The sequence below is a fragment of the Amblyraja radiata genome, chromosome 4 (genome assembly GCF_010909765.2).
Source record: "Amblyraja radiata isolate CabotCenter1 chromosome 4, sAmbRad1.1.pri, whole genome shotgun sequence".
Classification (NCBI taxonomy): domain Eukaryota; kingdom Metazoa; phylum Chordata; class Chondrichthyes; order Rajiformes; family Rajidae; genus Amblyraja; species Amblyraja radiata.
In genome coordinates this window covers 97,491,236-97,515,709 of record NC_045959.1, presented here as the reverse complement: position 1 = coordinate 97,515,709, position 24,474 = coordinate 97,491,236, and the positions used below count along the sequence as shown (strand labels likewise).

Here is a 24,474-nt window from a genome sequence, read left to right as displayed (position 1 = left end):
ATGGTCGTAGGTGGTCACTGGTAAGTCTCCTCCACGGTCGAGAGGAGTTCCCGCACAGTGGTTACTGCTCGCGTAAGTTTGGTCGCGGAAAACTTTTCAACATGTTGAAAAATTTGTTGCAAGCAAAAATTGGTCGACATAAAGAAAATCGATACTTTTGAACTCGTAGTGCAATGGTAGTAGGGTCGCCATGTCGTTGTAGGTAGTCGAGGTAGCCGTAGGTAATCTCCATTGTTGACTGGGCATTTTAATTGGCTCATTAGGGGAAAAAAAAGTAAGCACGAGTTTTCAGAACCAAGGAAAACCGACCGGTAATGTTAAATGCCCGATAAACTCTGGCTTATTAAAAGTTGTCTGGCTTCTTAAAAGTGTCTCCACTCCTTCTTCCCCCTTCTCTCCTTCCTACTCTTTTAAAGGACTTACCATACACTGTGCTTGCTGTCTTTAACCTTCCTGTTCATCGCGGGTATCACCTTGGCTTTGCACTGTGTGATTTTCAGACAGCGCTCCCCCGCTTTCCCTGACCCCCGACTTTGCTGTGTGTGTGTGTGTGTGTGTGTGTGTGTGTGTGTGTGTGTGTGTGTGTGTGTGTGTGTGTGTGTGTGTGTGCCGCGCTGACGGTCGATCCAGGTCACGGGTTTTCAGGCAAGTGCCCCCGAGCTTGAAGGTCACACACAGTTTGCTGAAAAGTCGTGTAAGTGGGACAGGCCCTTTAGTAGTTTTCATTTATTTTATGGCTGCTACACAACCTGAAGTTGCAAATTTCAGGAACAGAAATAGAGACAAACAACCCAGCAAATAGGTACTTACATGTGCAGTCAGGGAACTCCTTCGCCTTGCTGTCAACTAGTGAGTACTTCCTGTCCTTGTTACGATATTGTTGGCAGTTCTTATCATACAACTCAGGGTTTGCCTGATACCACTCGACCAGCTCTCCTTCTTGTTCCCTGCTGAACTCATAAGGAAGTACCTTGCGTGTCCTGCCCTTCTTCACCTCACTTGAGGCATCAGTGTCCTGAGCATAATCTGATGGTGAGTCTGGGTCAGCAGCAGCAATACCTGCAGTCTTGGCAGAGCGGCCACTCCGGGTGGTGGTGGGGACACTGGCCACCTCCCTGCTCTCCTCCTGTGCCTTCTCCTCCTGGGTTTCCTCAGTCTCCACCTGCCTGGGGGGTGGGGATGGGGGTTGGGCCTTCCCCTTGGGCTGCCCCTTCCTTCTCCTTGGAGCCATGTTGCACTGTCCAATGTCCCCAACACAGAATGCAGAATGTCCACGCACTATAGTCGCCTGACCACGTGGAGCTGTGGACGTGTTTTTCCAATGCCTGTCGCTACTTGACTTCCGGTCAGCACCGGCGACAACCTACGTCATCCTGGCGACAACCTACGACAGCACCTTCGTCAGGAGAAGTCAAGCTATGCTCATTGGCGTAAGGCCCACTGTCGCCGAAAATGTTTGGGCATTTCAAAATCCAGCGGCGACCGGAAAAACGCTACGACTCTTTCGGCGACTGAGGAGACTACTCACGACCATACAGGCGCCACCCCTCGCCCATGTGGCGACTGCCTAGTCGCCTAAAAACCCACCGTAATGGAGAAAGGGCCATAACTCCAGCGCCGTCCACGCGTGTGTGTTTGTGTCTATCTGCGGGGTTGTAGTAGGAGGAGGAAGCGGCGGCGACGGCGACGTACACAGCTTACGCGATGATGTGTTTTTTGTGGCCATGTTGGTGCAGGAGTCGGCGCGGGCGGCCATGTTGGTGCAGGAGTCGGCGCGGGCGGCCATGTTGGTGCAGGAGTCGGCGCGGGCTGGGCTGGGAGGGAGGGAGGGAAGGAGGAGGAGGCGGCGGCGGCGCCGACAGCTCAGGCTGTGAGCGAGCGAGTGAGTTAGCGAGTGAGTGAGGTGCAGCTCCACGCTCTCTCAGCGCACTCGGGCAGGAGGAGGAGGAGGAGGACGAGGAGGAGGGGGAGAGGGAGAGGGCGGCCGTGAGCGGGTCATGGTGCCGTGAGGGCGGCTCGGGGAGGCCGCCGTGAGCCAAAGGGAAGCCAGGCCGCGCTGCAGCCGGGGGCCGGGCCTGGGCACCGCCCGCCCGCCGGCTCCCCTCGGCCGGCCGGCCGTGCCCTCCCGCCCCCGGCCCTCTGCACCCTCCCGCCCCGGCCCTCTGCACTGACCATGGCCTGGGTGCTGAAAATGGACGAGGACATCGAGTCGGGCCTGGTGCATGAGTTCGACTCGAGTCTGTCGGGGATCGGGCAGGAGCTGGGCTCCGGCGCCTACAGCATGAGGTGAGAGCGGCGGCGGAGCCATTTCCTCAGCCCTTTGTTCCTCTCTCTCTCTGTCTGTCTGTCTGCTGGGCCGCTGCAAGCTCCTCTCCCTTTCCTCTGCGATCACCATTCATCACTCTTCCTTTCATCCTAAATATATGCTGTTGTTATTGAGTAGGAAAGAACTGCAGATGCTGGTTTAAATCGAAGGTAGACACAAAATGCTGGAGTAACTCAGCGGGACACAAAGTCTGTGGAAGGGTCTCGACCCATTCCTCTCTCCGGAGATGCTGTCTGTCCCGTTGAGTTACTCCAGCATTTTGTGCTCACCTTGTTGTTATTGACTTCCTGCAAGTCGTTCCACTGCAATGTGCAATATGCCAGCCGGTTGACACGGGGTTTCAGGTTCAACATTGAACTTCAAATGCATTGAAAAATAGCAATCACTTCGCTTCTCAAAACTAGGATTAGTGTAAACAAAAAACTGGAAACACCTTGGAGGTCAGCAACGTCTATGGAAAGAGAAACTGTTAATCTTTCAAGTGGGGAGGCCTTTTCCTCAGAACTGGGATGGATTGGACATGGTACTCTAATTCTTGTTCTCCACAGTTACTGTCTGACGTGATTTTCAGTATGTACAATTTTTTGATTATTCTTGTACTATAAACTGCTGGGAAAGTTTAACAGGTTTGGTAACATTTAATGATGTTGATTTTAAACAACACTGTTACTACTTTGTGAACTAATTTTCATTTTGTTTTGCTTGACACCACAACTTCCAAGTAATTTTTAATTATATCTTACCCTGGAGCTGCACAAGTGCTGTTCACTCTTCAAGATTTCAGTACTGCGCATCAAACATGAAATATTAATGTCCTTGATACTAAGAGATATGTAGACAGATTACCAAAAGATGCCAAAGCAACAGGGTTGTTTTAGTGGGTGACTTTAGCTTTCCTCATACTTCCACAGTTTAAGAATAAGGAGTAAGCCATTTAGAACGGAGACGAGGAAACACTTTTTCTCACAAAGAGTTGTGAGTGTGGAATTCTCTGCCTCAGAGGGCGGTGGAGGCCAGTTCTCTGGATACTTTCAAGAGAGAGTTAGATAGGGCTCTTAAAGATAGCGGTCAGGGGATATGGGGAGAAGGCAGGAACGGGATACTGATTGGGGATGATCAGCCATGATCACATTGAATGGCCGAAGGGCCGAATGGCCTACTCCTGCACCTATTGTCTATTGTCTATTGACTAGGACTTGCTCAGTGTTACAGGTTTAGACAGGACTGAATTTGTGAGGTTTACCCAATAAATTTTTTTGAAACAGTATGTGGATAGTCCAAATCAAGAAGGGAATGTACTGGACCTTGTGTTGAGAAAAGAGCTGGCCAGATGACTGATGTTTCAGTGGAAGAACATTTTGGTGATAATGATCACAATTCCATAAGTTTTATGATCGTGTTGAATAGGGAGAAGGCTGGGCCTTGTTTGAAGTACTAAATTGGACTAAGGAAAGTGGCAATTTTATTAGTCAGGAGCTCGAGAGGGTTCATTGGGTATGTCCATATCAGATGTGTGTAAAATGATAAGATCAGTTTTCAAGTTCAGAAGGGACACGTTCCAGTGAAGCGTAGGGATAAGGATGGCAAAGTAAGGAAACCTTGGATGGCCGAAGCGGTTGTAAATTTGGTCAGAAAGAGGATACATAAGAGGATTGAATCAGACAAGGTCTTTGTGGGATATAAAGAAAGAAGGAAAGAACTCACGCTGGCAATTAGAAGGGCCAAAAGGGGCCACAAAACACCTTTGGCAGTCGGATTAAAGAAAATCCCAAAGCTTTTTATACCAATATAAAAAAAACATTGCGAAGATAGGACCGCTCGTGGATCAAGAAGGGAATTTGTGATTGGTGTCTGGGGATGTAAGTGAGGTACTAAATTAGTACTTTGCACCTATTACCACCAAGGAGATGGACATGGGGACTGAGCGATCCGTATGGAGAATACTAATATGCAACGGCTGTTTGAGATTAAAGAGATTGGGGATCTTGAAGAGTTTTTGGGTGAATAAATACCCAAGGCAAAGATCTTTGCATCTTTTCTAGCCACAGGCGAGGTCCCAAGGCGCGTGAAGGTAGCTAATGTGCTTTTATTTAGAAGGTAAATGGAGGTAGTCCAGGAAATTATTAGCTGGTGCGCCTCATATCAGTGGTTCGGAAGCCATTGGGGACGTGTCTTTGGGATAGGTTTTGCTCCCATTTGGAAGACATTGGGTTAATTAGTGAGTCAGCAAGGCTTTGTATATGGCAGATCATGTCTTACAAACTTGATCAAAGTGGAATTTAAGGTGACAAAAGTGATTTGAGTTGATGAATGTTGCCTACATGGATTTAAGTAAGGTATTTGATAAAATCCCCCATGGTAGGGTGAACCAGAAGATTAGGATACAGGGGATTAACAGTGACTTGGTCATATGGATTCATAATTGGTTTAGAAAGATAGACATAGAAACATAGAAAATAGGTGCAGGAGTAGGCCATTCGGCCCTTCGAGCCTGCACCGCCATTCGATATGATCATGGCTGATCATCCAACTCAGTATCCCATCCATGCCTTCTCTCCATACCCACTGATCCCTTTAGCCACAAGGGCCACATCTAACTCCCTCTTAAATATAGCCAATCAACTACATTCTGTGGCAGAGAATTCCACAGATTCACCACTCTCTGTGTAAAAAATGATTTTCTCATCTCGGTCCTAAAAGACTTCCCTCTTATCCTTAAACTGTGACCCCTAGTTCTGGACTTCCCCAACATCGGGAATAATCTTCCTGCATCTAGCCTGTCCAACTCCTTAAGAATTTTGTAAGTTTCTATAAGATCCCCCCTCAATCTTCTGAATTCCAGCGTGTACAAGCCGAGTCTATCCAGTCTTTCTTCATATGAAAGTCCTGCCATCCAATTTCTTCCTATGAAAGTTCTGCCATCCCAATCTGATAGAAGAAAGGGTAGTGGTGGAAGGACAATATTGAGGCTGGAGTTCTGTGACCAGTGGAGTTCCGCAGGGATCGCTTCTGTAATCTCTGTGATGTATATGTAATTTATATATAAATAAACTGATGTATAAAGTTAGGAAGTTATGATGCAGCTTTATAGGACTGGTTAGGCTGCGTTTGGAGTGTTGCGTGCAGTTCTGGTTGCGCTATTACAGGAAAGGGCGCAGTGGAGGTTTTGTTTAGTTTCAAGATACAGTGTGGAAATTGGCCCTTCTATGTTATCCCACTTTCACAACGTCCACACCAGGGGCAATTTACAGCAGCCAATTAACTCACAAACCTGCACCTCTTTGGAATGAGGGAGGAATCCGGAGCTCCTGGAGAAAACCCACATGGTCACAGGGAGAACATATAAACTTTGAACCGACAGCACCCATAGTCAGGATTGAACCCGGGTATGTGCCACTGAGCTGTCCTAAATGATGCTTTGATTAGGGGGTAATAGCTACAGGGAGAGGTTGGGCAGAAGTGGATTGTTTTCTCTGGAACGCCGGAGATTTCGGGGATCTGGATGTAATACGCTGCAAAGCTCTAGGTAGAGCATCACTCAGCACTGGAAGATGGACAATTTTACATTTTTTATCAAGCCAATTAACCTACAAACCTGCATGTCTTTGGAGTGTGGGAGAAAACCGAAGATCTCGGAGAAAATCCACGCAGATCACGGGGAGAACGTACAAACTCCATAAAGGCAGCACCCGTAGTCGGGATCGAACCCGGGTCTCTGGCGCTGCATTTTGCTGTAAGGCAGCAACTCTACCGCTGCGCCACCGTGACTGCCCTGATAGAAGTATATGTGGCATAGATGGGGTAGGAAGTCAGAAACCTTTTCTCAGGAATGTAAAATCGAATAGTAGAAGTCATATTTCTAAGGAGAGTAGGGCAAAGTTTAAAGGAGATATGCGGGGCAACATTTTTTAGCGAGGGTGGTGAGTGCCTGAAATGCGCTGCTGGGGTTGGGGATGGGGCTGAGAGGATAGTGGCATTTCAGAGACCTTTACATAGACGTAGAAGGTGCTTGGGAATCCTAAAGGTCTGATGGTCAATGTCACCGGGGCCGGATGGATTACACCCCAGGGTTCGGAAAGAGGTGGCTTTAGAGATAAAGGAGGCATTAATAGCGATATTTCAAGAATCAGTAGAGTCCAGATGATCGGAAAATTGCCAATATTACCCCGCTGTACAAGAATGGAGCAAAGCAGAAGAGTGGTAACTATTGGCAGGTTAGTCTAGTTTCAGTGGTTGCTAAGATGTTTAGAGTTTGAAGAAGATTCTTGACCCGAAACGTCACCCATTCCTTCTCTCCAGAGATGCTGCCAGTCCCGCTGAATTACTCCTGCATTTTGTGTCTATCGTAAGATTTTTAGAGTCCATTATAAAGTATGAGGTTAATTAGAAATTTATGATAAAATAGCCTCAAATTTGCATGGATTTATGAAGGGGAGATCTTGCCTGACGAATCTGCTGGAATTTTTTGAAGAAGTAAACAGCAGGACAGACAAAAGGAGAGTCAGTAGATGTTGTTTACCTAGATTTTCAGAGAGCCTTTGTTAAGGTGCCACACGTGAGGCTGCTAAGGAAGATGAGAGCCCATGATATCAAAGGGGTGATACTAGCATGGATAACAGGCTGGCTGGATGGAAAAAGGCAAAGAATGGCAATAAAGTTTTTTTTTTCTGGTTGGCTGCCAGTGACTAGCAGAGTTCCGCAGGGGTCAGTGCTGGGGCCGCTGCTCTTCATATTGTATATTAATGATTTGGATGAGGGAATTGAAGGCTTTGTGGCCAAATTTGCAGATGATAGGAAAGTAGGTGGAGGGGCAGGAAGTGTAGAGAAAGTAGGGATCCTGCAGAAATCCTTGGACAGGATGGGAGAGTGGCCAGAGAAGTGGCAGATGGAATACAGCGTAGCAAAGTGTGGTCATGCATTTTGGTAATAGGAAGAAAGGCGTAGACTATTTTCTAAATGGGGAGAGGGTCCAGAAATCGGAGGTGCAGCTGGACTTGGGAGAGCTGGTGTCGGATTCCCAAAAAGTTAATTTGCAAGTCGATTCGGCAGTAAGGAAGGTAAATGTAATACTAACATTTATTCCAAGAGGTCAAGAATACAAAAACGGGATGTTATGCTGATCTATAAGGCTCTGATCAGGTCGCATTTTGAGCAATTTTGGGCCCCATATCTGAGGTAGGATGTGCTGGCTCTGGAGAGTGTCCAGAGGAGGTTTACAAGAATGATCCCAGAAATGATTGGGTTAACATATGATGAGCGTTTGATGGCACTGGACCTGTACTCGTTGGAGTTTAGAGGATGAGGGGGCACCTTATTGAAACTTACCGAATAGTGAAAGGCTTGGATAGAGTGGATGTGGAGAGGATGTTTCCACTAGTGGGAGAGTCTACGACCAGAGGTTATAGCCATAAAATTAAAGAACGTTCCTTTAGGTGGGAGATGAGGAGGAATTTCTGCAGTCAGAGGGTGGTGAATCTGTGGAATACTTTGCTACAGAAGACTGTGGAGGCCAAGTCAATGGATATTGTTAAGGCAGAGATAGATAGATTCTTGATTAGTACGAGTGTCAGAGGGTTTGGGGAGAAGCCAGGAAAATGGGATTAAGCGGGGGAGAAAGATCAGCCATGATTGATTGGCGGAGTAGACTTGATGGGCGAATGGCTGAATTCTGTTCTTATCACTAATGCTTACGACATATGGATATGTAGGAAATGGAGGGATATGGATTAAGTGAAGGTAGAAAAGAGATGGTTTAGCATCATTTTCGGCACACATTGTGGGTCGAAGGGTCAGTTCTTGTACTGTATGTTCTACCACAGGGTCATAGTGTAAGGATTTTGGCTTGTGCATATTAGCAGTGAAAACTTTGCTTATCAATGCATGGATGGACTAACCGTACACGGGAACTTGGTCTAACATTAACGTGCAAAGTGCTGATTTATTTATGCACTCTCCAGCCAAAACACTCGCGGGTATGTACCCATCATGCTTAATAGTAGGCATCTACTTGGGCTGCATGCTGCTGCATTATGATCCTGCTACATACCCGTCCCTTTCACGCTATTGCATGTTGTGCTGAGAACTGTGCACTCACAAACGCACTGTGTACTCTCAAATGTCCTCTGTAGCTGCCTGTGGGGGAAATTGTTGCGATAGCTAGGGCAATTGCTACACTGCTCAATAACGTGATGTGAGGTTTTGGACTGCACGCTAACCAGGACAATGACTCCAGACGATATTTGGGGTTTGGTAGCAGGGTACTGCAGCATTAAAACCTTCGTAAATGCTGGGAACACTCAGCAAGTCAGACAGCGCTTGTTCAAGGAGAAACTGCATTTCGTTGTCTCTGTACTGTACACGGACAATGACAATTAAAGTTGAATCTGAATCTGAAACTGGTAATATTTCCGATCTGACTGTCTGACAAAGGGACTGTTCTGAAACATTAAAGCAGCTTTTTCACGGTGCGACTTGACGCAAGAGTTAACCAGAGTTTAACATCGTGGGAACCTCGTGCGATAACAGTACGGCATTCGTGGACCACCGTGGCGCTAACGGCAGGTAATCGTGTAACTTGATGACTCGGGAGAAAATTCAAGCAAGCTTGAATTTCTCCAAGAGTGACTTGTACACTTGTGGTTGAGCATTGCAACATTATATGAACGTAGTGGCCAGTGCGATATCCGTAATAACTCTTGCGGTTACCGTGGGAACTCCTGCGAACGGTGAACCCGGAAGCTGGACAGAGGGGACCGAAGGTGAGTAAAAATTGTCTTCTGTGGGATTGAATTTAAAAAATAAAGATTTGCATCCGCATATGGACATCAACTTATTCATGCGTTATGTTAATGAGATTCAAGAAAATAACTATAATCTTTAAAAGGGACTTTACTGAAAGGTCCCGCATTTTTATGGTCCGTGAGAAATTTTTCACATGTACTTCTTTAAGAGATACAGCTCGGAGTCCTCGCCGACTAGCGATCGATGCCTTTCCGAAGCAGGGTCCGGAACGCTACTAATCAATGTTCTCCAGAGACCCGTGTAAGGAGTGAACTGCACATGCTGGTTTAAACCAAAGACAGACACAAAAAGCTGGAGTAACTCAGCGAGTCAAGCAACATCTCTGGAGAAAAATAGCTGATGTTTCGGGACGAGACACATCTTCAGACTCAATTCCGATTAGGATGTCTGAAGAAGGGTTCCAATTCGAATCGCCACCTATTCTTTTTCTCCAGAGATGCTGCCTGACCCGCTGACTTACTCCAGCTTTTTAGATTAGATTAGATTAAACTTTATTAATCCCCTTATTCAGGGGAAATTCTGATGTCCTTGCAGCACACTAATAAAAATACAACATAGTATTCAAAAAGAAGTTCAACACAAAACATCCAGCACAAAGTCCAGTCCCCATCCTCTTGTCCACCCAAAGTCGGGCCTATTGAGGCCTCCACAGTCGCCGCCACGGCGCCCGATGTTCTCGCCGGGTGATGGTACTCCGGCGTCGGGAGAACCCCAGCGGCTTGGGGTGCCAGGAACGGCCGCCTTCCCACCGGAGACCGCGGCTTCCAAGTCAACAGACCGCGCCGGACGGAGCTCCACACACTGGCGATCTCAGCAAGAGATCCCAGGCTCTGAGATGTAACGTTCAGCGTCGCAGCTGGCTGCTCCACAGAACCGCGGTTCCACGATGTTCTCATCGGCGGTCCCAGCATACTGGAGTTCCAGCGCGGCGACCCAGGAAAGGCATCGCCCGCTCCGCAATAGCGCTCCAGCGCTGTGCCGCCGCCAAAGCCGATGTTCTGGCCAGGTCCCCTCAGGGAAACGTCGCTCCAGGACCCGCTGGTAGGCCGCAAGGACAGGTCGAAGTCGCTGCTCGGAGGAAAGCAACCCCTCCGACCAGGTAGGGACTCGAAAAGCAGTTTCCCCCTTCCCCCCCACCACCCCCCAACACATAAAAAGATTAGGCCCCCTGACTGTACACTCAACGTACTAAAAATAATAAAAAAAGAAGGGAAAAAAACGGACAGCTGCAGGACAGGCAGCCGTTCAGGACAGCGCCTCCTCCGGAATTTTTATGTTTTTCTTCCCTGATCTGACTTACCTGCTGAGTTACACCAACATTTTGTGTCCTTTTGTGCGTATTAACCAGCATCTGCAGTTCCTTTAGACATTACCTAACTTCAGATTTTAGAGATATAGCGCGGAAACAGGCCCTTCGGCCCACCGAGTCCGCGCCGACCACCTATTCTTATCCGGCTTCAGAACGGTTCTTCCTTCCATTCGTTTGGGCACTGACCTGACCTACCAACCTACCTCAATGCGGACATTGGACTTTTTCCCCCTGGAACTGTCCTGAAAACATATATTCTGAACTCTGGTATTTTCCTCTTCGCTCTACCTGGTGTTCTTGTGCATGTGTCGGAAGGAACATGTGCCGGTTTAAAGAGAATGCTGGAGTAACTCGACGGTTCAAAATGCTGGAGTAACTCAACGGGACATGCAGCATCTCTAAAGAGAAGGAACGGGTGACGTTTCGGGTCGAGGCCCTTCTTCAGACTGTACGTGGCTTGGTTATATTCATGTATAGCATTATCTGATATGATTGTATAGCACGCAAACAAAAGTTTATTCCCTGCATAGAATCATACAGCGTAGAAACAGGCCCTTCGACCCAACTTGCCCACACCGACCAATATGTACCATCTACACTAGTCCCACTTGCCCGCGTTTGGCCCATAACCATCTAAACCTATCCTATCCATGCTTCAGTCTAATGCGTCTTAAACATTGCGACAGTACCTGCCTCAACTACCTTAACGGATAGCTCATTCCATACACCCACCACCCTTTGCGTAAAATAGTTACCCCTTAGGCTCTCATTAAATCATTCCCCCCGAACCTAAACCTGTATCTGCTGGTTCTCGATATGAGACAATAATAACAAACCAAAGCGAGTTAGGACATCAACGGGGAGATCCTGGATAAACCCAAGGTAGCCACAAAATGGAGGAACTCAGCGCAACAGGCAGCATCTCTGGGGAGAAGGAATGGGTGACATTTCGGGTCGAGACACTTCTGATATGCTGCCTGTCCCGCTGAGCTACATGTTGTGTCTATCTTCGTTTTAATCCAGCATCTGCAGTTCCTTCCTGGCCGAACCCGATTGAAAGATGAGAGGCTGGGCGATAGAGCACTGGGTGTGACAAGGATCAGGCTTCAGTAAGCAAAGTAAAGAGAGGTGGCAACGTTATGGAAATGAAGCGGGTAATCCGAGTGATGGCGAGACGGTATCCTCTAATGTGTCGGAAAGAACTGTAGATGTTGGTTTGCGCTGATGATAGACACAGTAATACTGGAGACAGACATAAAATACTGGACGGGCAGCATCTGGATAAAAGGAATGGGTGACGTTTCGGGACGAGATTCTGAAGAAGGGTCTCGAACCGAAACGTCACACATTCCTTCTCTCCAGAGATGCTGCCCGTCCCGCTGTGTTACTCCAGCATTTCGTGTCTATCTTCCGTATGCTCTGTGATGGTCATCTCGGAGTCAAGTGGCAACTCTGGTCTGTAGACACGAGGAACTGCAGATGCAGGAATCACGAGCAAAACACAGAGCGTTGGACGAGCCTGACCCTTTGAGTTCCTCCATCACTTTGTATTGAAGTCAGGTCTGGACATTGCTTGGCTCAGTCTCAGGCGCCGGCTAACTAGGAAGGTCGAGGCAAAGTCCAGCACTAACACTCAAGAAATAACGTTTGCGGCCTGATGTTCCCAATATTTAATTGAAATCATTAATAAAGTAAATAAATAGATACCGGTCTAATCAGTATCTACGGGATTGGACAGGCTAGATGCAGGAAGAATGTTCCCGATGTTGGGGGAGTCCAGAACCAGGGTCCCAGTTTTACAGTCTACTGTGGGAACTCTTTACTCAGTAAAGTAAAGTAAAGTAAAGTAGCCTTTATTGTCATATCAGCGCACAGGCAGCAGTTGATTGTTGCTCTATTCAGTTTCCCAGGGGGTCGGGACGGGACTGGAGTTGGGAGGGAAAGGTGGGGGAGTCGAGGGAGAGGAGGGGGAGACAGATGGGGGTGTCTTCATTTACTGGCGGCGGGTGTCTGTCACTGAAACAGGCAGGTGAGATTTCACATCCACCTTGTGTGTGCCTCTCTCTCTCTCTCCCTCCCTCCCTCTTACACAGGCTGAGAGACTCTGCCTCTGTGAGTGTACGTCTCTTTCTCCCCCTCTCCCACACACAGTAAGACCGAGGTACTGTGCTCAGTCCATCTGTGTCTCCCACATACACATGTCTCCAAATGAGCCAATTCAACCAAGGGAGGATATTTATAGTGTGAAAAAAAAGTGACATCATTTGTGCCACGTGATGATTTAACAACACTTCACAATGTTCATTCAAGATTTAACGGGAAAGCTCGGGAGACGGACAAGTCACTCGCACAAATAACAGAAATGCCGAGTACCGTGGGAACGCTTTATCTACCCCCCGTTATATCGTGCTAGACCACGACCACTTCACTCTGGTTACATCTTGCGTCAAGTCGCCCCGTAAAAAAGCGCCATAACTCTTTCTCTTTCCACAGGTTAATGATAAATGTTTCCAGCACTATTCTTTTATTTTGGCTTACTGGCAATTGGAGTTTTTATTTTCATGTACAGGATTGAAAAGTGTATGATGATAACCAGAATCTGTTGAGAGGAGACAGTGGGGATAGTCTTCTCCATTTAGTCTTTGTTCCCGCTTTTACAAAATTAAAGGATCTTTATCCGAATCCATGTACTATTTGTATTTAGGTGGGTGGATTAATGGTGCAACTACAAATAAAGGTATGACTTATTGCACATTAGTGGACTGGTTGGGCATTGTGGGTTACTTTGAATGAAGCATACCATTTGAGAGAGGCAAAATGATAGGATAGTTCTAGTTTTAAAGGTAAGAACAGAATGGAGGAAGGACTCTGGCTATGAAAATAAATTAGCTTAGCTTCAGCTAAGAAAGGGCAAAAAGCAACCCCTTATGAATAGGGACTGTTTATGGGCCCCAATGGTAATGAAGGATAAAATATAAATTGGTGCATATCACAAGGTCGATGCAACAATCGTGGGAGATGGGCAGAGCAAATTAAGACTAGAAGTTAAATTTATTGAGCAGATAGCTAGTGCAACATGGATGTAACCAATAGCCCTGCTGTCTCAGCTCCAACAACCTGGATTAATTATAATCATAATCATACTTTATTAGCCAAGTATGTTTTGCAACATACGTGGAATTTGATTTGCCATACAGTCATGCCAATAAAAAGCAACTGAACACACAAAATACATTTTAACATAAACATCCACCACAGTGACACCTCCACACGCTCACTGTGATGTAAGGCAAAAAAAAGTTCAATCTCTCCCTTCTTTGTCCTCCAGCAGTCGGGGGCCTCTAACCTTCCGTTGACGGGACGATCTTACTCCCAAAGCCAAAGCCGGCGATCAAGCTCCTGCATCGAGATATATGACATTAATGTCTGATATCTACCAATGTCTTTGTGGAGTTTATCCAGGGCAGTTCATGTCTCACAAACTTAAATTTTTTGAGGAGGTGACAAAGGAGGTTGAGGGTAGGACAGTGCACATTGTATACATGGACTTTAATATGACATTTGATATGGTCCCGTATACGCAGATTCAGAGGATTAAGATGCACTACACTAAGTTGGACCCGTTGGGTCCCAGTCACCGGGAGGCCTGGTCCCCCAACACAACCCATTCCCCAACGCAATATTCCACCACTCACCCATTTCCCTCAATGCAACACGTTCCCTCAACGCAATATTCCACCACTCAGCCATAGCCCCTAACTGCGCAGGCGTGGCTCATTTCCCCTCATCCCCCAGCACTTCCTTCCCCCCCCTCATCTTCATGTGTGTGAGGAGGGGAGGGGGGGGGGGAGGGAAGTGGAGTGTGTGGCAGGGCAGGGTGTGGGGTAGGAGGGGAGAGGGGGGTGTTTGTGGTTGGGAGGTGTGAGGGGGGGGGGAGGGTGGTGTGGGGGGAGTGGAGTGGGAGGGGAGGTGTGTATGTGAGCGGGGGGGTGGGGAGAGGCTGTGTGGACGGGGATGGGGGTGTGGGCGGGGGGGAGAGCTCGGGGGAAGAGTTATGAGGGAGAGGGGGTATCATGGGGAGGGGGGCTGGTGCCAGCGAGGGGGACCAGGGGGGAAGGGGCTGGAGCTGGCGGTGCGATGGGGACTCACGGCGGTCGCTTGTCGTTCTCCTCCGCCGGGATCAGTGTCTCCGCTTTCCGTTTGGTGACATCTCTGACTCCGGGCTGGGCTGGGCCGCTTCCGGTCCCTCCGAAAATTGTGTCCGGTTGGAGACCTCCGCCGGCCATTCTCAGCTCCAGTAAAGACGCGATGGCGCAGGAAGGGGCGGACCGTCCCGGGGAGTGACAGGAGAAGAGACTAATCTGCACGGCGCTGACTGGCAGGAGAGGAGATCGACCTGCGCACGCGTGGTTTTAAAGATTTTTAAACCTCACTAACTTTTACAGTAAGCCACTGATTGGAATTAAACTTGGTGCACTCGCAGCACAGGAGAACATGAGTGAGCTGACGAAAAATCGTAGCGCTATCACGTACTGTTTTTGAGCAAATGGAAAAACAGCGCAAGTTAACAAGATCAGAGTTTTTGTTATCTATAGAAGAAGATAGATAGATAGATAGATGGGATCGATCGATGGTGACTTGATAGATTTGATTTGAACTGACAGGTTAGTAATGGAAAGGTATTCTGGCTGGAGGTGCGTGACCCATTGTGTTCTCCATTGTTTGGCGCTGGGACCTCTGTTTTAAATATAAATGACTTGGATGAAAATGTAGATGGGTGGTTAGTAAGTTTGCCGATAATGAAAAATGGAGGAGTTGCCAAAAATGAAGTAGGCAGTTGAAGATGCAGCAGGAATCATGGTTGTGAGATGGACACGACTGGCGGCTAAACATACCTGGGATTCGATGCTTCAGATGAGATGGGGGGGGGGGGGGGGGTGGGGGTCAGGGGTATGGGGTATGGAGAGAAGGCAGGTACAGGATACTGAGTTGGATGATCAGCCATGATCATATTGAATGGCGGTGCAGGCTCGAAGGGCCGAATGGCCTACTCCTGCACCAATTTTCTATGTTTCTAATTGCTTTGCTAATCGGGGAGAATGTCACAGCAGAACTTGGAAAAGATGTACCGAGAGGGTACATCTATTGAGACATTATGGGTTGGGCTAAAAAATAAGGAAGGAGCAATTACTGTAATAGGATTATATTATAAGCTGCCCAATAGCCAGCGGGCGATAGTGGATCAGATATGTAGACCGATTATGGAAGGATGCAAGAATCACAGGGTTGTTGTTGCGGGCGACTTGAACTTCTACAATATTTACTGGGACTTGCCCACGGCAAGAGGATTAGATGGGGCACAACTTGATAATTGTATCCAATAAAGTTTCCTTAAACATTTTGTAATCTTACCAGATTTCTTATTCCTGCTTTTGGATTTGTCATTTGCATTTCTCTACATTTAATGGAAATATTAATTTTCAATGAGGTAACCAAAACATAACATTTCCCACACTCCTGGTGTTTGGGAGGAGACTGTTTAAAATTTGAGGGGAACAATTTGTATTTTGCAAGGGTTTGTATGATTGCACAATAGCAGTCTCGCTTCTTCCATGTTTGGTATCAAGAGTAGTTGGGAAGAGTAGTTTGTGATGTAATATGATTTTCTATGCATAAACTGTGATTTTGCAGCTTGCTGGCAATTAGCTTGCTTCCGAGAGGCTTTGTTATCCTTGTGGCAAAAACAAATATCAAAGTATCAGTAAAGCTTTTGAAATGTAAAATGTGAAACAGGTTATTGAAACAATTGCGGGAATGTTCGAGTCAGTGAAGGCAAAAACAGTTAATGCTTCAGGCTGATAATCTATCAACAGATTCCAAAGGGATAACTGCCTTCTGAGTATTTCCAACATTTTCTGTTTTTACATCAGATTTCTAATAGTTACAGCATTTCTGCTTTTCATTAGGAAAATAGTTGCTTTCTGGACTGCAGGAACGTGTGAATTGGAGTTCATCACGATTTGGGATAAGAACTAGTGCTTTACCCTGATGATCATTTAGATAAATACATATATTATGACGAGGAATTGGTTGGGCACGATTTCCACATTTGTTGATGACAAGTGAAGGAACAATTCGAAGAGGTACATGGAAATAAAAATCTGGGCTATTTGCAATCATTTTATTACCAGAGGCAGGGCAAGAAGCTAAGTGCCGGTATCAGTTTTAATTAATGTTTAAACATAGAACAATGCCACATGGGATCAGGCCCTTCAGCCCACAATATCATGATGCATAGGTAAACTAATCTCCTCCGGCAGCGTATGCTCCATATCCCTCCAAACCCTGCATATCCATGTGCCTACCTAAAAGCCTCTTAAATGCTCTATCTGCCTCCATCACCACCTTTGGCAATGCATTTCAGGCACCCTTCATTCTCTGTATTGAAAAGGAAACTTGGACAAGTTTCTCTCATCTTAAAGCTATGGCCTCCAGTCTTTGATAATTCCACTCTGGGGGGGGGGGGGGGGGGGGGGGGGGGGGGGGGTTGTGACTGTCTATCGTACCTATGCCTCTCATAATTTTATATACTTCTGTCAGATCTACCCTCAACTTGCAATGCTCCAGAGAAAATAATTTGTTTGCCCAACCTCTTCTTGTAGCTAGCACCTTCTAATCTAAGCTGTATTGGTGAGAAAACTGCACTCTCTCCAAAGCCTCCACATCCTTTCTGTAAAGGGGTGACCAGAACTGCAGACCACGTTCCAAATACAACATAACCAAAGTCCTATAAAGCTGCAACATGACTTCCTGACTCTTGGATTCAATGAAAAGCTTCTATTGTTTCATTATTGGAAGCGAGTTAATAATTTGTACTTTGAAATGAACACCAGTGGAAACCAGGAACTGCAGATGTTAGTTAATATAAAAAAGGACACAATAACTCATCAGGCCAGGCAGCATCCCTGGAGAACGTGGATAGGTGGCGTTTTGGGCTGAGACCCTTCTTCAAACCGATTCTAAGAGGCGGGGGAGGGCGGACAGTTGGGAGAGGGAGGACCAAGGGAAGGCATGTAATAAGTGGACACAGGTGAGGTGAGTTTGGAAGGCAGATGGTTGGAAGATAGGCCAGAGGAGGAAGCAGAAGGTGTGAGACACAATTGATGATGTGTGATTTGCGACGATAAAGGAAGGAAAGTAGCAGGAGGTGAGGAGGGGGAGGGGGGGGGGGGGGGTGGTGAGGAGATGAGGAGATAAATAGATGGCAGCATTGGTGAGGCACAGGGGAGGAGTGGAGGGAGGAAAATGAGTGTGGGTGGACGGGGTAGCAGTATTAGCTATTTTAAAGTACAATTTCATGATTCTGTTGTTTTAAAATGTTTTTTAAGTTTACTAATTTTGTTGAGCTGCAGCTTTGTTTTTCCATGAAGTGGAAGGAATTGACTGAGATTCTTATTTTTTGCAGCGATGTTTTGGCACTGCCCATTTTCAAGCAGGAAGATTCAAACCTTCCTCCGGAGAATGAAAGTAAACATCCACCATTCCAGTATGTGCTCTACGCAGCCACATCACCTGCTATTAAGCTACACGATGAAACGCTCACCTACTTGAACCAAGGTATACCTGTACAGCTTTGCTTCAACTTTTATTTGTGTTTTTTAATGCGATTCTGTATCAAAAATTGATGAATTTGGTAGATGGGTGGCTCAGAAAAGACAAACTACCCAAGTCATACTAGGAATACTTGCAAATTCATTGTTGAAGTATATCAATACTTGCTGAGATCTGGGGAAGCTATCAGCAGATCGGAAAACAGTGAATGTTGATGTGCTGGAGGGAGGGAGATAAAAAGGAAGTGTTGATCTTGATAACTTTCTGGGAAGGTGCTGGGGTCTGTAGGACACTGGTGTTAAGTGAAACAATTTGATCATTTAGTTACAAGAAAACAAGAGTAGGAATAAGGAATTAATGTCATCAAGCCAAGGACATATTTTATGAAAGAGAAATCATGTTTGATAAATTTGCTGGAGTTCTTTTTAGAGTATAACGTTACAAAGGGAATTTAGGTGTAATATGTTTGTATTTTCATGAGATTAGAAAGATCCATTTAAGATTTTGTGGCATTAGAGACGCCTGCTAATGTGGGTTATCATACAGAAGACCCGAGTCAGAACAAGTTGATCATAACTAAAGGGATTCCCCAAGGATTGATCATTGGCATTCAATTCTTAAATGTCTTGTAATAATGTGGGAAGGTGTGATGCTCAAGGGATATTTGGGCTCTGTTATAGAATATAGGTTGTGATTAAAAACTGGGCAAATGGACTGTAATGTGGGGAAAGTGAGAGTTTGTTTCAGTAGGAGTAATCAAAAGGCCGACAATAATCTAATTGAAGAGAGATGGGAATTTAGTGAAATACGGAGGAATTTTGTGTTTTTTGTGCGTGAAGCAGTATTGATGTGCAGATCCACAGGTAAGAAGGCAAAAACATTGGCCTTCAGTGCTAGAGGATTGTGCCAAAAAATGTTGATGAGGCCATATCTGGTGTACTGTGTACAGTTTTGATCCCCTTATTTGAGAAAAGCAATACTAGCATTGGAGGTTGTCCAATGTGATTTATGAGTTTGCATGCATGAATGAAAAGGTGGTTCTATCACACATAGCTAATAAAAAGTTGAATGATGAGGTCATCTCATTGAGACTTGTAAGCTCCAGAGAGGCGTGACAATGTAGATGTTGAGATGTTTCCACTAGTTAGGAACATATTAAATAAGGGATCAGCCATTTAAAACGGGTGTATAGGAATGTTGCCTTACATGAGTTGGCAAATCTCTGGAATTCTACACCCCAAATAGCCTAGATCACAGGGGATATTAAAACAAGAGAGCATGTTTTTTTTTTAGAACTTTGTGGACTATGGAATTGGCACAAATGTGCCCTCGAGCAGATTAGCCATGATCACATTGAATTGCAGGGTAGAATGTGGAGAGGAATACTACATTCATTCCACAAACCAAAAACGGCTTATTTTCTCTTGTGGGGCAGACTTGATGTGCTATTGAACCTATGGGGTATAAATAATGAAGTACTGTTCCCTACTGTGGCCGCATCCTAGTGTGACTGTATTGAAAACTGTTTGATTGGAGAATCTGTTAAACTCCTGGGATACATTGGGACAAAGACCCGTCATTTATTTATTTGTCTCTGTACTCCATAATTTGAGATTTGTAATAGAAAAAATTACATGTGGTTAAAGTGCACATTGTCAGATTTTAATAAAGGCCATTTTTATACATCTTGGTTTCACCATGAAGAAATTATAGCAGTGTTTATACATAGTCCCCCTATTTCAGGGTGCCATAATGTTTGGGACACAACAATGTCATGTAAATGAAAGTAGTCATGTTTAGTATTTTGTTGCATATCCTTTGCATGCAATGACTGCTTGAAGTCTGCGATTCATGGACATCACCAGTTGCTGGGTGTCATCTTTAGCTTATGCTTGTTTTGGGGGCTAGTCCCCTTCAGTTTTCTCTTCAGCATATAAAAGGCATGCTCAATTGGGATCGGATCGGTGATTGACTTGGCCACTCAAGAATTGACCATTTTTTAGCTTTGAAATGGCCTTTGTTGCTTTAGCAGTATGTTTGGGATCATTGTCCTGCTGAAGAATGAACCGCCGGCCATGAGTTTGAGGCATTTGTTTGAACTTGAGCAGATAGGATGTGTCTATACACTTCAGAATTCATTTATGCTACTACCATCAGCAGTTGTATCATCAATGAAGATAAGTGAGCCAATTCCTTCAGCAGCCATACATGTCCAGGCCATAACACCCCCACTACCGTGTTTTGGATCTTGGGCAGTTCCTTCTCTCCTCCATACTTTGCTCTTGACATCACTCTGATATGAGCTAATCTTCGTCCCATCTGTCCACAAGACCTTTTTCCAGGACTGGGGTTGCTCTTTTAAGTACTTCTTGACAAACTGTAACCTGACCATCCTATTTTTGCGGCTAACCAGTGGTTTGCATCTTGCAGTGCGTCCTCTGTATTTCTGTTGATGAAGTCTTCAGCGGACAGTGGTCATTGCCAAATCCACACCTGACTCCTGAAGAGTGTTTCTGATCTGTCGGACAGGTGGTTGGGAATTTTTCTTTATTATAGAGAAAATTCTCTGACATCAGCTGTGGAGGTCTTCCTTGGCCTGCTAGTCCCTTTGCAATTAGTAAGCTCACCAGTGCTCTCTTTCTTCTTAATGATGTTCCAAACAGTTGATTTTGGTAAGCCTATGGTTTGGCTGATATCTCTAACAGTTTTATTCTTGTTTCCCCGTCTCATAATGGCTAGAAAGCAGTATTTTCCCACCGATAAGAATCAAAGCTGGAAAATACGGATGAAACAAAGGTTCAGCTGCTTAGCTACCAACAATGTTTATGGCGAGTAACCTATGACATGGGCATACACAGTCGGAATACCGAACTCGCTTATTTCCCACTGAACTATATCCCTGGAAGAAGTATGTTACTTAATAGTTGCTCTTAAACCAAAAGTATTGCCATTATTACAAATGTATCTAATCTCCAACAGGTCAATCTTACGAAGTTCGAATGTTGGATAACCGAAAAATAGGAGATTTGCCAGAAATAAGTGGAAAAATGGTTAAGGTGGGTCATTTCTTAATTGATGTGTTTTTAATAGAAATACAACAAGTCTAAACTGAAACAATTTAGCTGAGTGATTTCCTGTCAGTGTAGAGCATGAACCCCCCTCGCCCCCCCTCCCTCTCGTCCCCCCCCCCCCCCGCCCCCCCTCCCCCTCGTCCCCCCCCCCCCTCTGCCCCCCCCCCCCTCTCTTCCCCCTCCCTCTCGTCCCCCCTCCCTCTCTCCCCCCTCCCTCTCTTCCCCCCCCCTCTCTCTTCCCCCCCCTCTCTTCCCCCCCCTCTCTTCCCCCCCCTCTCTTCCCCCCCCTCTCTTCCCCCCCTCTCTTCCCCCCCCTCTCTTCCCCCCCCCCCTCTCTTCCCCCCCCCTCTCTTCCCCCCCCCTCTCTTCCCCCCCCCTCTCTTCCCCCCCCTCTCTTCCCCCCCCCTCTCTTCCCCCCCCCCCTCTCTTCCCCCCCCCTCTCTTCCCCCCCTCTCTCCCCCTCTCTCCCCCCCCCTCTCTTCCCCCCCCTCTCTTCCCCCCCCCCTCTCTTCCCCCCCCCTCTCTTCCCTCCCTCTCCTCCTGCCCCCCTCTCCTCTCCCCCCCCCAACCCTGCAATCGGGCGTTGAGGGGACGGGACCCAACGGTCTAGTAGAACATAAAACCTAGAACAGAACAGCATAGAAATGGACGCTTTGGCTCACCATGTTTGCACCAAACATGCTGCCAAGTTAAATTGATCCATATCCCTCTATTCCCTGCACTTCCATGTGCCGATCTAAAAGCCTCTGAACCCCACTATGGTATTTGCCTTCACTACCATACCTGGCAATGCGTTCCTGACTACTGTGTGTCAAAAAAAACGTCCCACACATCTCCATAAATCTTTCCCCCTCTCTTATAGCTATGCCCTCTATTGTAGGACATTTCCATCCTGGGGAAAAAACTGTCTATCTATGCTTCTTATAATGTTACATACCTCTATCAAGTCTCCCCTCAATCTCTGATAACCTACCAGCCCTGCCTGGACTTTACGGGAACGACCGCCCAGGCTTACAACCAGCGCGGAAGAAGCAGCGCTAACTGTAAGTTAACCCGGCGAGACAGGCAGAGTTGAGCTGGATTTAGCGCTGCTTCTCCGCGCTGGCTGTGGGCCTGGGGGCGCCGCTCCCGTCTGATTCCCAACGTCTTTGGCCGCCCCCGGATGCGGGGGCATTCGGGTGGGAATGGTCCAGTGGCGGTTCGCCAGCGATTACGGCGCTTTAGACCCAGGTACGGTCCTGGCTGCAGATGAGGCGCAGGTCTGTGTCCATGCCGCGGCACTGCTGCCGAGAGTTTTAATCGCTTGTGACCTTTGACAAATCCCATGATTCCTTGGGTTTTTCGGAATACCAAACTCACTTATTAAACGGGATCAGTGGAAGAAATTAAATCATATATCAATTGTGTTTATAAACTTAAATTTTGATTGTTGCAAAACACAACTCTGTATTTGCATTTCAAGTATTCTGCAACATTCCCAAGAATGTCCTCATTAACCTACCCTTATTTCGACATTTCCAGACACTTTTCAAAACGTGTTTGTGCTTGCATCCATACATCTTCCAATCACTAGATAATAATCCTAATTCCATCTGTCAGTGATTTTTTTTAAATTTAGCTTTGATATTAAAATATCCGCTCATCCATGCTTTTACCTAATGATCCTTGCTATCAACTACAATATTTCATCAGTCCATATACTAGCCAATATTCAAAATCTCCGTGATCAGCTTTGGCTCATGAATGACCCGTACATTTAGATTATTGGGGAAAGTGCCTATCCCTTGCATTTTAAAAGCTTTAATAACAAACTGAAAATATTTTGTTTTAAATGTAGGTTTGAAGTTGCTTTTCGTAGTTTCTCATACTTTTTGGTTATTACTTTGCAGCTGTCTGGATTTTACCACAGTTACAAATAACCTGAGTCTATATTGTGGGCAGCTGGGATCTTGATCTGTCTCTATATTTGGCATCTGGACTAATGTGCTTTTGCATTAACTTGGACGTACTCTCCCACACCCATGTTTCAAACTGTTAGTTTTGCAACTGAAAGGCTTGATATCACATAATTCATTATCTAGATGAGCACTTCAGTTGCTGAGGCATTGAAGGCAATAGGCCAGCTGTGGTAAATGGGATTATAAATTCATGTCATAGGAGCAGAGTTAGGGTGTTTGGCACCGTCTCTGCACTTCAATCATGACCTATCTACTTTTCCCACTCAACCCCATACTCCTGACTTCTCATTAGTCTAGATGGGTTCTTGATGGTCAACATGGATGTGCTGTATGATGCTGAAATATGTTGAATAACTCACGAGAGATGTTTAAAAATTGCACCCAAGGGTGCATTGCTACACCCAAGGTTTAAAGGAATAAGGTTCACTGTTTCAAAAATATATCTATCTTGTGCTTTATCTCCTAGAGTATAATTCGAGTTGTATTCCATGACCGAAGACTCCAATACACTGAACATGAGCAGCTGGAAGGTTGGAAATGGAACCGCCCCGGTGACAGACTCCTTGATTTGGGTGGGTTTTCTGCAATCTCTTTTTTTCACGAATTATAGCTTCTCCAAGATTTAGTTTGGTCTTGAGATACGTAATGGGCAGAATTAGTCACCTTAATTGCAAGACTTTAATAATATTCAAAAATGGGCAACATCATGAAATCATCTGCATAATCAGAACGAGTTAAGCAAAATACTCTTTCCAGCTGAATTACATCTTTCGTATAGCAAGGTGACCAAATCTGTACCCAATACTCCATGTGTGACACCCCAACGTCTCGTACAATATAACATAGCTTCCCAACTTCTATAGTCAATACCCTGATTGATAAAGAGCAGCATACCTGCGCACCAAAATATAAAAGTGCTTGCCTGCCCAATCTCATCCTATAGCTCAGAGCCTCGTCGTGGTAATATCCTTGACATTCTTTTTCCTTTCCAACTTGATGGCCTCTTTCCAATAGCAGGGTGACCAAAACTGAACAAAATACTCCAAGTGTAGTCTCACCAATGTCTTGCACAAATGTAGCATAATGTCCCAACTTGTATGCTTAATGACTGATGGCCAGGGCTTCGCCGTTCAGTGTGAAGGTCCTGTTCTGGTTTGACTTCCTAAAATGCAGCACCTCTTGCATATCTGGATTCCATTTGTCATTCCTTTGTCAAGATCACGCTGTAATTCTTAATAACCATCTACACTGTCTACGATTTCTGTGTCATCTGCTAATTTACTAATTGTGCCTTGTATATTGTCATCCAAGAATTGAAATAGATGACAAACAGCAATGGGCCCAGCTCCAATCCCTGAGGCAAACCACCAGTTACAGGATCCCAGTCCAAATAATAAC

At 46.0% G+C, this 24,474-nt stretch overlaps 2 protein-coding genes across 8 annotated transcripts in view; one reads left to right on the top strand and one right to left on the bottom strand.

The window, feature by feature from the left end:
* The window catches only part of LOC116972391, a 32,758-nt gene extending 31,294 nt beyond the window's left edge, over positions 1 to 1,464 (bottom strand). For 3 of the 6 annotated variants that reach the window (XR_004411793.1, XM_033019991.1, XM_033019996.1), the window contains exon 1: positions 811 to 1,462. Coding sequence is in view for 5 of the 6 variants with exons in the window: in XM_033019991.1 (XP_032875882.1) it covers positions 811 to 1,231 (421 nt within the window). In the remaining variant the exon portion in view is untranslated. Of the gene's footprint in view, positions 1 to 810 lie in introns of all 6 variants that reach the window. The other 3 variants (XM_033019992.1, XM_033019993.1, XM_033019994.1) reach the window with 2 other exon arrangements.
* A 382-nt stretch (positions 1,465 to 1,846) lies between these two features.
* Positions 1,847 to 24,474, top strand: part of ubp1 (upstream binding protein 1) — a 56,951-nt gene continuing 34,323 nt past the window's right edge. The window contains exons 1-4 of one of the 2 annotated variants that reach the window (XM_033019989.1): positions 1,847 to 2,286; positions 17,902 to 18,053; positions 21,027 to 21,103; positions 23,543 to 23,648. In XM_033019989.1, coding sequence (XP_032875880.1) covers positions 2,174 to 2,286; positions 17,902 to 18,053; positions 21,027 to 21,103; positions 23,543 to 23,648 — 448 coding nt within the window. In that variant the 5' untranslated portion in view covers positions 1,847 to 2,173. The remainder of the gene's footprint in view (positions 2,287 to 17,901; positions 18,054 to 21,026; positions 21,104 to 23,542; positions 23,649 to 24,474) is intronic. The other variant, XM_033019990.1, reaches the window with a different exon arrangement.